The sequence below is a fragment of the Helianthus annuus genome, chromosome 16 (assembly GCF_002127325.2).
Source record: "Helianthus annuus cultivar XRQ/B chromosome 16, HanXRQr2.0-SUNRISE, whole genome shotgun sequence".
Taxonomy (NCBI): Eukaryota; Viridiplantae; Streptophyta; class Magnoliopsida; order Asterales; family Asteraceae; genus Helianthus; species Helianthus annuus.
This window is the reverse complement of record NC_035448.2, coordinates 8324243-8336152: the sequence shown is the minus strand read 5'-3', so window position 1 is coordinate 8336152 and position 11910 is coordinate 8324243. Positions and strand designations below refer to the sequence as shown.

At 37.1% G+C, this 11910-nt stretch overlaps 1 protein-coding gene across 2 annotated transcripts; it reads left to right on the top strand.

Annotated features, from left to right (window-relative positions):
* The first annotated feature begins 8947 nt into the window (after positions 1–8947).
* LOC110940924 lies at positions 8948–9800 on the top strand. Of its 2 annotated transcripts, none has more exons than XM_022182491.2 (2): positions 8948–9335; positions 9456–9800. In XM_022182491.2, the coding sequence occupies exons 1-2, from the start codon at positions 9211–9213 to the stop codon at positions 9649–9651; spliced, it is 321 nt and encodes a 106-aa protein (XP_022038183.1). In that variant the 5' UTR covers positions 8948–9210; the 3' UTR covers positions 9652–9800. The 2 variants fall into 2 exon arrangements, with proteins under 2 accessions (XP_022038183.1, XP_022038184.1); XM_022182492.2 differs by having other exon boundaries at positions 8955–9320.
* The last annotated feature ends 2110 nt before the right edge of the window (positions 9801–11910 follow it).

Sequence of the window (11910 nt, the reverse complement as noted above, 5' to 3'; positions counted from 1 at the left end):
ATAATCTTGATCTCTAATCTGTAAAATTGGTATATTCAAGAGATAAAGTAATTCTTATATTTTTATCTCTATATCGTATAGTATACTTTATTAACCCAAGTATCATGGTATATCAATTTCTTTTGAGGAAGCTGTGGTTAATTTTAGAATTATTTATTAAGGTGGATAATGTTTCTTATATTAATTTACTTATTATTATTATTATTATTATTATTATTATTATTATTATTATTATTATTATTATTATTATTATTATTATTATTATTATTGTTATAATTATTATTATTATTCTTATTATTATTATTATTTTATTATTATTATTATTATTATTATTATTATTATTATTATTATTATTATTATTATTATTATTATTATTATGATAACATCTACTCCAGTACATCCTCAAGCGAATGGACAAGAAGAATCCTCAAACAAGATAATTGTCAACAATTTGAAGAAACGACTTGGGGCTTAGAAGGGAAGATGGGCAGAAGAATTACCATTTGTCCTATGGGCTGACAGGACAACTGTGAAGAATGCTACTGGGCAAACTCCATTTTCCTTAGTATTTGGAGCAGAGGCAGTAATCCCGACAGAGATGGCGATACCTACAGCAAGATCCAACCTCTGGGATCCTGAGAAGAATCCTGAAGCCCTATGTCAAGAATTGGATACTATTGATGAAACAAGGGATGCGGCAAAGTTGAGAATGGCAGCATATCAACAAAGAATATCCAGAGCATATAATAAGAATATCAGGACCAGAAGATTTAAGGTTGGAGATTGGGTGTTAAGAAAGGCTTTTCAGAATACCACGAATCCTGCTGATGGGAAGTTGGCCCCAAAATGGGAAGGACCCTATGAGATTGAATCAGAATCCAGAAAAGGAGCATACCAGCTTAAGAATATGGAAGGGGATATACTACCAAGATCCTGGAATGCTATACATCTCAAAGCCTATTTCAAGTGAGTTTAGAATTTAATTTCTAACTCAAGATGGTATGACTTCTGTCTCTTTTGAATATACTTTATTTTATTTGAACCCAATACTAACTTAAGCATCGGAGGGGTGTTAGCCAAGCTAACACCCACCTTAGTTTTGGAATGTTTTGCAGTATATGCTTCGGGATATAGTTCCAGGATGCACACTCAGGATGTTTCGGAAGACTAGAGGATTGGCCCCCTCTCTCACGAATAAGGGATCCTGATCCCTTCATAGGTTTAAAGGTATTCACCTTTCATCCGAATTGGGTTTAAACACCCCGCCTGGAGCGCAAGTTATTCGGGAATAGTTCAAGGTGGCGGGACCAGTTCATGTAAAAGTGGCCGACAATTTCGTTACTGTTGGCTATATCCTGAATTCTAAAGGTATATGAGGATTGATCACCCTCTCTCACGAAAGGGTATTTTCATACTCTCTAAGGTTTAAAGGTTTTCACCTTTCTGAGTATTGGAGTTTATACACTCCCACCTGTAGCGCACGAAAATTTGGGATTATCCCCAGGATACTAAGGATTTATCTCCAGGATGTTTTCAGATTTTACCCCAATAACACAAGAACTGTCTACGCAGTCTAAGTAAGTTTTTCTAAGTATTGAAAGATTTTGTACACAGGGGACATTTCTCCTAAGGCAATTATGTAAGGCACTAAGAGTCAAGTTTGGACCAAGCATGCAAGGACTAGGGACATCTTGGTACAAGGAATTGCAAAAAGGATTGAAGTTTGAAACTAAGCTTATACTCTATTCCTGGTATGATCTTTCCTTTGAGAATCCTACGCAATTTGATTGAGCTTTTGAAACCATGTCAGAAGTTTAATCATCCTGACTAGGATATATCTTCAAGATATATCCTCAGAATATATTCTCAGGATATAATACAGGATATCTGTTTGGAATATTTGGTGTGCGGGACTTAAATTTAAAATCAAAATGGAATTTGTTTATGAAAGATAAGTAGACCATTTTATTCCTTTGAACACTTTAAACTATTTGAGGTCTTACAAAGAACAAACTATTTTGAAACTCTATCCAAGATATGGGGATTTTGAGAAGATCTATTTGCCAAAGTTTGTTTTTACGAGATATTGCTAAAAATATGGATTGAGGTATTTAAATGATTACAAAACTAAACAGTATATAATGAGAAACTAAAGCATTGACAAAGTTAAATAAGTCAAAGGTAGGTTATATTATTAACATGTAAAAAGTTGTGCTTTTGGTTTCACCTTAAACTAAGGCCCATCCACCAAAAGCACAACAGTTTCCTAATTAGATTTACTTAACAGATTGAAGGCTTCGTTTCAAACGGAGACCCATCCGCCATCAACTGTTATAATGTTCAAAATATACCATACTGACTAATGACTAAGGGCTTCGTCCTGAAACCCAGGACCCATCCACCTTTGGCCATTATATTGTCTTAAAACAGGAAAAGGAAATTGTTCAGGGATTATAAACCATAACCATCAAGTTTAAAAAAGTGGGCTCCGGCCTCGGCATAAACATCCATCATTGCCCACTTCGCTGCTTTCAAGGGGCATCACTCTCTTCAGCCACTACTCTATCAGCACCTGCTCCAGCATCACCCCCGGGATTCTTCTTAGCATCAGCCGCTTCCTCCGCTGCCTTGGAAGGCTCTTCACCCGCAAGCTTGGCAGGATATTCAACGGGACTTCCCCCGAGGTTTTTCAGTTTTGCCTCCCAAGCCTTCACATTCCAGGAAGGGCATTCAAAGCCCAAAGTTTTGGCTTCATAAGCCATATTTAGCCTGGCTTGTAGGAGGGAGATTACAACTGATCCCTTGAGACCTTCTCGGTAGGAAGTCTTATCCTGCTCGAATTGGAGTTGGGCGGCGTCCATCTTGGCTTGGGCATCTTCGTTGGCCTTGTTGATAGCAGCTTTGGCTTCTTGGGTCACGGCCTTGAACTTGTCTTCATAATGCTGAGATTGTGCTTTGGCGATCATCCCTTGGTCAGCAATGGTTTCTTCAGCTTTCTTGAGCTTGATCTCCAGCATCTTGTTAAGCCCGCAAGCATCCTCGTAAAGGAACATGAGACGTTCCAGACCCTACAACCGAAAGCACAGGCATCAATATATATGTAAAATAACCAGTATATGCTGCAGGATATAGGTTAAGGATATGAACCTGATTAAGAAAGCCTGTCATGAAGCCGCTGGATTCAACAAACCCGTGGTTTTCAAAGGGGAAGGTCTCAGATGAGGCTGGAGAGTCAGTCTCCTTTCTTTTTCGGGAACTTGAGGCACGTGGCTTGGTAGCAGGAGAAGGATTAGGAACAACTGCCGGTTTAGGGCCGGATGCTGGTTTGGAAGTAGAGGCAGGCTTGCTGGGTTCCTTCTTCACTTGGACAGGAATGGGATAACTATCCAATTCATCGAGATCAAAGACCTCTGGAGCTTTGACCGGTGCTGCTAAACATGGAAAATATCCAAAACTTTACTCTTGTCTGTTACTATAATATTAATAAATGTGCAAAATTTATGAGATTCTTACCAGACATATCTGACGAGGAGTACTGGCTTGAACTTGGAAGATGCTGTGAAAAGGATCTGTCACAATCAGGCAACTGGTAGATCCGGTTGATTCGTTCTTGAGATTCTTCAGAAGGAGGAGCTAACTCTTCGAAGTTTGCTGCAAAAGGGAGAAATCAGGATATTAGCACAGGATACATCACCAGGATACGTTTGGGGATATCTAAAAACCCTAAACCCTACCGGAGGTCAAACATTTCACCGGAAGGCTTTCGCCCTCGGGAATGGAATCCCGTCTAACAAAGAAGAATTTTCGTTGCCACCCATCCTCGTTTTTTGAAGCTTTGAGGATGAGAGGATTGCTAGAGGTTGAAAAAAGCAAGAAGCGACTATTGCCGTGAGATCGGAGGCGGTAAGCAAGTGGAAGGTCTTCAATACAGAGATCGGGGACGTGAAGGGTTTTGATTTGGTTAAGCATAATCAGCACTCTCCAGACCATAGGCATCATCTGGGCAAAGCAGAGACCGGTAATTCGAAAGAACTCCATGATGAATTCCGGGAATGGATATCGGAGACCAAGAGAAAAAGGATATGATGAGAAGCAAATCCACTCCTCGGAACTCACGTCGGAACGAATGCTCCGGTCGAATGGACGGATAATCGATGTGTCGGAAAAAGCACCGGAGGTTCTTAACGCGTTGATATCAGCATTATCGAAGGAGCACACCTCCTTCTCGGGATTTTTCAGCAGATTCTGGTTGACAAACGACGAAGTGGACTCGCCGGAGTGAGAACGTGTTCTGGTGGCCATCGGGAAATTTGAACGAGAAAAAGTTAAGAGATAAGAAGAGAAAAGTAACTGAGAATTCCGAGAGAGATGATCATATATCAACAAGAGAGAGAGAAGATATAGGGGCTAAATGGATAGCCATTGAGTGAAAAACGCGTTGGAAGTTGCACAATGTCACTTCAAGCGTCAATCCGATTTAATTGCCTCGATGTACGAAATAAATCTTAAAATATATCCGTTGGAGTTGGTATACCAACAGATATATTTTGGGGACAATTGTTATGGGCCATTTTCTGAAACCATATCCTGACTAATATTCTGATTGTGATTGTTTATTTGTGATCAGGATACTGGACGGGGATATTGCTAACATCCTGGATAATATCCCGAGGTATATCAAATTAATCACGTGCAGGTTAAAGGCTGGGACTTGCTAACGGTCAATTGGACTTCTTCTCCTCAAGACTCGGGCGTATCTGTTGAGGGAGAGACGTTGAATCCGAAAGACTAGGTCTACAACGTTCGGCTAAGGAATATTCGTTGGATCCCGGTTTTAGAGGATAGTTAGTTACACTATCTTTGCTATAAATAGATGGGGCCGGATCAGTTTAAGGCACACAACTTTTCACTAACACTCTCATACACTTTCACTCTCGAGCTTACTGCAAACACCACACTTGTATCCGAATTATATTGTAACACTTAGTCGATCCGCACCACATCCTGCACTGTATCCTGAAATTTGAAGCAATAACAAGAACAAGGCAGCTGCGATTGTCAGCTCCCGAGGTTTTATGCCGGAGATCTAGATCGATCAAGGGCTTTCCTCGTACATATCGTGTCAACCCCTTTACTTTTTGCTCATTGTTTGATCGTAGATACAGCTCGATATCCTGAGCCGTATCCTGAAATTGTTTTTTTTTTTTTTTTGCAAAGAACTTAATTAACACTTTTTTGAACATATTCTCTTAGCACACTACCTCACAAAACTAATTTGATCACTTAATTACTTAGGTAATTTTTTACCAAAACAATCATCATACCCAGTAAATCATACCCAGAGCAAAGCTAAGGTAGGGTCTGAGGAGGGTAAGATGTAGACAACTTTACCTCTACATAGTAGGAATAGAGAGGTTGCTTCCAGTGAGACCCCCGGCTCAATAGTAGTTTTGCATCAAGCCTTGGGCATAAGGCATATAGCACTCAGCAATCGAGACAAAGACCGATTGGTGCATGTACCCTTTTGTCTTTCAGCTATTAACGCCACCACATGATGCATGATTAACCGTCCCTCGCTTTTAACGTTATTTTCACGAAATTAGTAAAATAACGTTAAAATTAGTTCACTTTCACTTTTGCCTCCTGATCCCCCCCCCCCCCACATATATATATATAAACGGGATCAGGAGAAAACGGCAAAAAGTGTGAGAACGGTGAGAACGCATCTTGGCCGAACACGTGGCGTGGGGCATGACCAGGGTCCGAGGGTTTTTTTTTTGTCTTTTTAGTATTCTTCTCCTTTCACGATTTTCGCGTTTGACATGCTTCTTTATTTTTTGCGTGCAAGATAGTTTTGGCGTTATGTAGATTTATTAATTATTTGGCATTTTACTGTTTTTTCTCATCTTTCTTCTCGCTGAATTAATTCTTTTTGTGTCACATAGTTAATCTTTTGGCGTTATGGCTTTTTCCATGTCATTTTTGGCGTTTTGTATCTTTTTATTAATAATTCATTACCATAGATTAATATTTTATAAAACTACAATAACACGAAAATCAAAATAAACTAATAGTCTTCTGTAGGTGGGATTACATAAGAGATGTACCCATTGCTTTGTTTATCACTTTCTTCAGATTCTTCATCATCAAATTTCATTTTTGCGTATAATGCCATTAGCTCGTCTCTTCTTTGCTGCAGCCTATTCTTGAATATCACTGCATCTTTGGATTTTGGATCATTTGAAGGTGTTAAATCACACAGTTGTTCAATGATAGATAGCAACCCTGTCTTCAACATTTCTTCCATTGGCCTTGAATATTGCACCCCGTTTTTATAAGTCACTTCAAGTGTTCCTTCTTCCTCATGCAATACCCAACTGCTAAGTTTTGGGATATGAGTATCTTCAATATCATCATCATCTTCATCATCTTCTGCTAGAAACTTTTTCTCCAGCCTTTTTATTACAATTCTTGTTCTTTCATAATCGTTGTCTTTTGGAACCCCAAGGGCTAGGATATCCTTCTGAACATTTTCATTCATTCCCATCATGGCTTTTATTGTTCTTACCTTTACCCTTCTCCTGTCAGAGAACTTTATGATGAATCATTTTTCTTTCCTTTCAAACCTTCATGCAATAACCTTAGACATTTTTTAAATTTTTTGGAGTTTTGGAGAATATGTGGCGTTTTAGTCTTTTTGGCGTGTTTGAGCTTGGGTTCTGATGGTCTTCTTTTATATTGACTTTTTTTCCCGCGTATATCATGTAATTATGGCGTTTTGAAAAAGATAAATAAATTTAATATAATAAATGTTAGTAATTATGTTTTCCGTCGTTTCATTTTACTGTTTTTTGCAGTTTACCGTGTTTTGTTTTCAGACTCAACTGTTTTAATGGTGTAACACGTCAAATCTTTTGACGTCTGTAATTATGGCATTTTGTTTTCCAATGGCGGTTAGATAACTATTGGACTTCTTTTGTTTTATATTCTTTGCACATTGTTTCACGTTTTTTTTTATAATATTTGTTGTTCAAATTAATTTTATTATAGTTTGGTACTTTTTTGGGGGCGTTTTTATGGCATTATAGCGTTTTACACGTATTTGCTAATTTTGGCGTTTTATTATATTTTTCATTATAGCATTAGTATTATTTGTTGTTTATTAACTGACATTACAAACAAACAATAGATAAAAAAAATAAAAAAAATAAAAAAAACAAAGTAGAAACAATTTATGATTTTAAATCTTCAGTGTCATCAGTCTCTTTTTTCTTTTGAAACTACAAGAAATGTGACAAATAAATGGCGTTTTGGGTTTGGCGTTGTTTATTTCTTTGTTCATGTGTTGAAGTGTCTTTGTGGATGTTGGAGACATAGAGTGGCCCTCTGTGGGTGGATGCTATCTGCCTGTGGTCTTCATTATATTCATTGAGGCCAAAGTAGTATTTACACTGGTATAGGTCTCTTCTTATCATCCAAACCTTCTTCAGGAACAAAGATGACAGTATGACATATGCGTGTCATCAGTCACTCTTTTTTCAATTTTATCCATCTCATGCAGCAAAATCTTTCTACACTCACGTAACAAATCATTAAATGAAGCTTCATGCAGAACATTACTGAGGATCAAAGAAAAGATGTTTGCTGTCGTTGTATTTTTTGGCGTTTTACATTGAGTTGTAAATTTTTTTAGCAACCACTGTTTGTTTTTTTGATGTGATAAACGGAAGGTGGTGAGCGTTTCTATTTATAGAATTTTTTTGGCGCGTAGTTTAGGCGGGATGTTATTTTTATAACAAAAAATGTAATTAACATTTATCCGGATGTAAACTTTGGCGTTATATATAATGGCGTTTCATATTTTATGGCGTTTTTGTAGCCAGAGAGCTTAAATAAAAACACAAAAAAAGTACGCAGTTATAAAATTGGCGTTTTGTATTTATTTGGCGTTTTATTTTTCAATGGCGTTTTATGTGAGGAATGATTTTTTACTTTTTTACTCTTAATGACGCGCGTCCACGTAATAAAATTGGTGTTATTTACTAAAATGCCACCGCGCCAATCTAGTCCATTGATTGTTTTGATCCGACGATCAATAAGCGTTCTCACCGTTCTTACACTTTCTACCGTTTTCTCGAAATCCTGGCCCTATATATAATATGCGAAGCGCAAATGGTTTGCTTTAATATATATTAATCAAAATTAATAATATGCGAAGCGCATGTAATAATAAAATAGGCATGAATAATCTTTTCTTTAAATAAATACAACTAATAATAAAACCCATAAATAATAACATAAAACAGTTTAATTTATTTTAATACTCTAACAATCCATAATCTATATTAACTTATAGAGTAAACTGCCATTTTGGTCCCTGTGGTTTTGCCATTTTTACCATTTTAGTCCAAATCTTAAATTTTTTACATCTAGGTCCCTATAGTTTCACCTTTATTGCCATTTTAGTCCAAAATCCAAAAAACTCATATTTTGACTGTTGAATGCTAATTATTTTGTCCTTTTGTGCAGGGGTATAATCGTCTATGTTAATTTATTATAACATTTAACTCATTAAGCATTAATATATATATATATATATATAAACCCCCCTCTCTCTCTTCTCTCAACACCCCTCTGCATACACTCTATCTCTCAAAACACCCTCTGTCTCTCTCTCTTCTCTCTCTCTACCACCACCGCCACCTCCTCCCCCTTCTATTTTACCTTTTTTCCCATTCCGCACTCCCAAACGTGTGAAGCGGCCTTCTCACCCAACTCCCCACAACAAAAAATGGTGAAAGCAGCATCCTCCAAGAAGCAAAAACCAGCCAAAAAACCAGAAACCACCACCCACTAGTACACAAGTAACCATTAGACGGGGTTTAATTTTGTTTTTAGACGCGGTAATGCACATAACCCCGTCTAAATATACACACACAATCTCATGACATCAGGATCTTAACGAAATATCCTTACGAACACTGACTTAAAATATGCTTACATAGCTTTAGACGGTGTTTTACAAACCCTGACTTAAAATATAATTTAACACTAATAAAATTCACGTATTTTGATATGAACCCCGACTTAAAATATGCTTACATAGCTTTAGACGGTGTTTACTAACCCCTTACTTAAAATATAACTAAAGGGATCAATCCGTGTGCTTCTTCTAGATTTATTGCTGATCATTGATTAAAAATAGATCCAATGGCCAACATCAACCTCCTGCTCAAACAAACACACATCCCCTTATACATTTTCCTTCCTAAAACACAAACCCATTTCAACCTTCACCTTCCTTCATTAAACTCCAACAGGTGTGAGTATGATCGGTAGTTTCTTGTAGTTTTTATTTTTTTCACTTAAAATAAAACCCTTGAATTACATAAATAAAAGAACTGTTTTTTTTCTTGTAGTGAGTATAATCTTTGTTTATGATCTTTGTTTATCAGTGCTCCAAGGTTTGAGGCATCTTCGTCACCGTCATCAGCGAGCATCTTCGTCACCGTCATCATCGCTGAAGCTTCAGCCGCCAACCGCCACCATCGACCTCCGGCACTACACCGTACCGCCACCGTCAAGCTCCACCGGACCACCACTGCCACCGTCAAGCTCCGGCGAGTTAATCGTGTTTTGTTGAATTTGTAGAAATCATGTAAACAGATTTTAATGAAAATTATTCACGTTTTGTTGGATTATTGACTTCAACTTGGTTAATAACAAAATATCATGCGAATTCAACTTGTAGTGATGTTTTGATATGAGATTTGAATGAAAGTTAGGTAATCTTCAAATTATTATAACTTTGCTGCAAATTTTTTTTGAATGTTTTGATATGAGATTTGAATGTTTTTTTATATAACTTTGCTGCAAATTTTCCGGCTAGAGGTATCCCTTTCTTAAGTCGCGGTTCATCCAACACTGACTAAAAAGTTTTTCTAAAATTGTAAAATGATTTTAAGTCGCGGTTCATAATGCTGACTAAAAATATTTCTGTAAAAGTATGAACATCTTTTTAGTCGCGGTGGTTTATTTTAAGACAGGGTTCAGCAAACCGCGTCTTATAAACAACCCATTTTTAGCCACGGCATTTTAAGTCGGGGTTTGAAACCGCGACTAAAAACTATTTTAACCGCGTCTAATGCTCACTTCTGTACTAGTGACCACCAAGAAAAAAAATCACAAAAACAACCAAAAGGAAACCACCAATCTCAAACCCGCCCGCAAATCAAACATCTTCCGATTCAGACTCCGACGAAAACAACCCCTCACCAGACCAAATCCACCACCACACTCCACCCCCTACACCACCGCTGCCCTACCAAACCACCACCGCCGCACCACTACTGAACCACGCTTACACCCACAGAACCGCCACCATCTCCAACCCCCTGCACCACCGCTGCCCTACCAAACCACTTCCTTCACCCGAAACGTCAACCACAACGGGCCAAAGAAAATAGATAGATCTTCACAGATCTTAAAGAAAAGAGAAGGAGATGACGGGTTGAAATGCTTACCGGACTGACTTGGGTTTCAGTCGCCGGAGTCGTCGCCGGACGGCGATTGCCGTCGTCATCTCTCTCTCTCTCTCTCTCCTCTTCTGATTTCGTTACCGTGCCGCCGCTACCGGTCTGATTTGGGTGTGGGTGTGTGGTTATTGGAGAAGGAGGGGTGTGGGTGTGTATGGAGAGGTGGTTGTGGGTTCCCGTCGGCCCAAGAACCGCCGGAGTTGATATCGAGAGTGAGAGATCAAGGGGGTCTGTGGGTGTTTAAGCTCCATCAACCACAACCATCAAGAGCACCCAAATGTTCTGAGAGAGAAAGATGAACTATATATAATTAGTTTAGTTTATTAATTATTGAAATATTATAATAAATTAAGATGGATGAAAATACCTCTGCACAAAAGGATAAAATAATCAGCATTCAACAGTCAAAATATGGGTTTTTTGGATTTTGGACTAAAATGACAATTAAAATGAAACCAAAGGGACCCAGATGTAAAAAAGTTTAAGATTTGGACTAAAATGGCCAAACCACAAGGACCTAAATAGCAGTTTACTCTAACTTATATAAAACTAAGTTAGACTTTTTTTTTTACCAACTTGGTGTTTCATACCATGATTAGTAATGTATTTGGCATTTATCAAATAGACATTAAATGAAAGTCATCGTAATGATATTAAATGAACGAAGAAAAGTCCTTTGTTTTGTAAATTTTTAAACAATTTAAATTAATAATAAATAAAGAATAAAGAAAAATATTACAATAAGTAAACAGTACATAAAAGCGGATATCGTTTGAATATTAGCATTTTATTTAATTTGTTAATCAGTTCAATATTATCTAATAACTATATTTTTATTATTAGGGTAAGGTTTCTCTACAAAATGTGTTTTTTTATAAAGCGCAGGAAATATTTTGTGCCATTGGATGTGTTTGATCAATGGTTGAGATTAATTGGGTGACATTTTTGTAATATTTGTGTTTTAATTATTGATTCATTTAATGGGTGAGGGGCATTGTAGTGATTAATCGTGTTTTAAATAAAGAAACTACCATTAGTTCCTTTATTCTAGCCATTTCTTCATTAATTAACCACCAATCTTTAAAATCATGGATCTAAACATCCAAACTAAAAAAGATTCATTCCAACATGATTCAAGAACATTCAAACAATGGAGAACAATAACACTATAATCTATTCCAAAAAAATATTCATGCGTTTTTTTTTATGATCTAATATGTTTATACTAGTGTGTTATACGGAATGCAAACTTTTATAATGGTGTGTTATACATAATCTAAGTTGTTTATATTGGTGTGTTATACTGGAGATCGAAGTTGTTTATACTGGCGTGTTATACGGAATCTAAGTTGTTTATACTAGTGTATTATACTGC

Bases quoted from the DNA above. Each gene is read 5' to 3' on its own strand.
- LOC110940924 (XM_022182491.2), top strand. From the start codon at position 9,211: ATGGCCAACATCAACCTCCTGCTCAAACAAACACACATCCCCTTATAC. The intron at 9,336-9,455 runs GTAGTTTCTTGT...TTTGTTTATCAG, and splicing joins AACAGGTGTGAGTATGATCG to TGCTCCAAGGTTTGAGGCAT.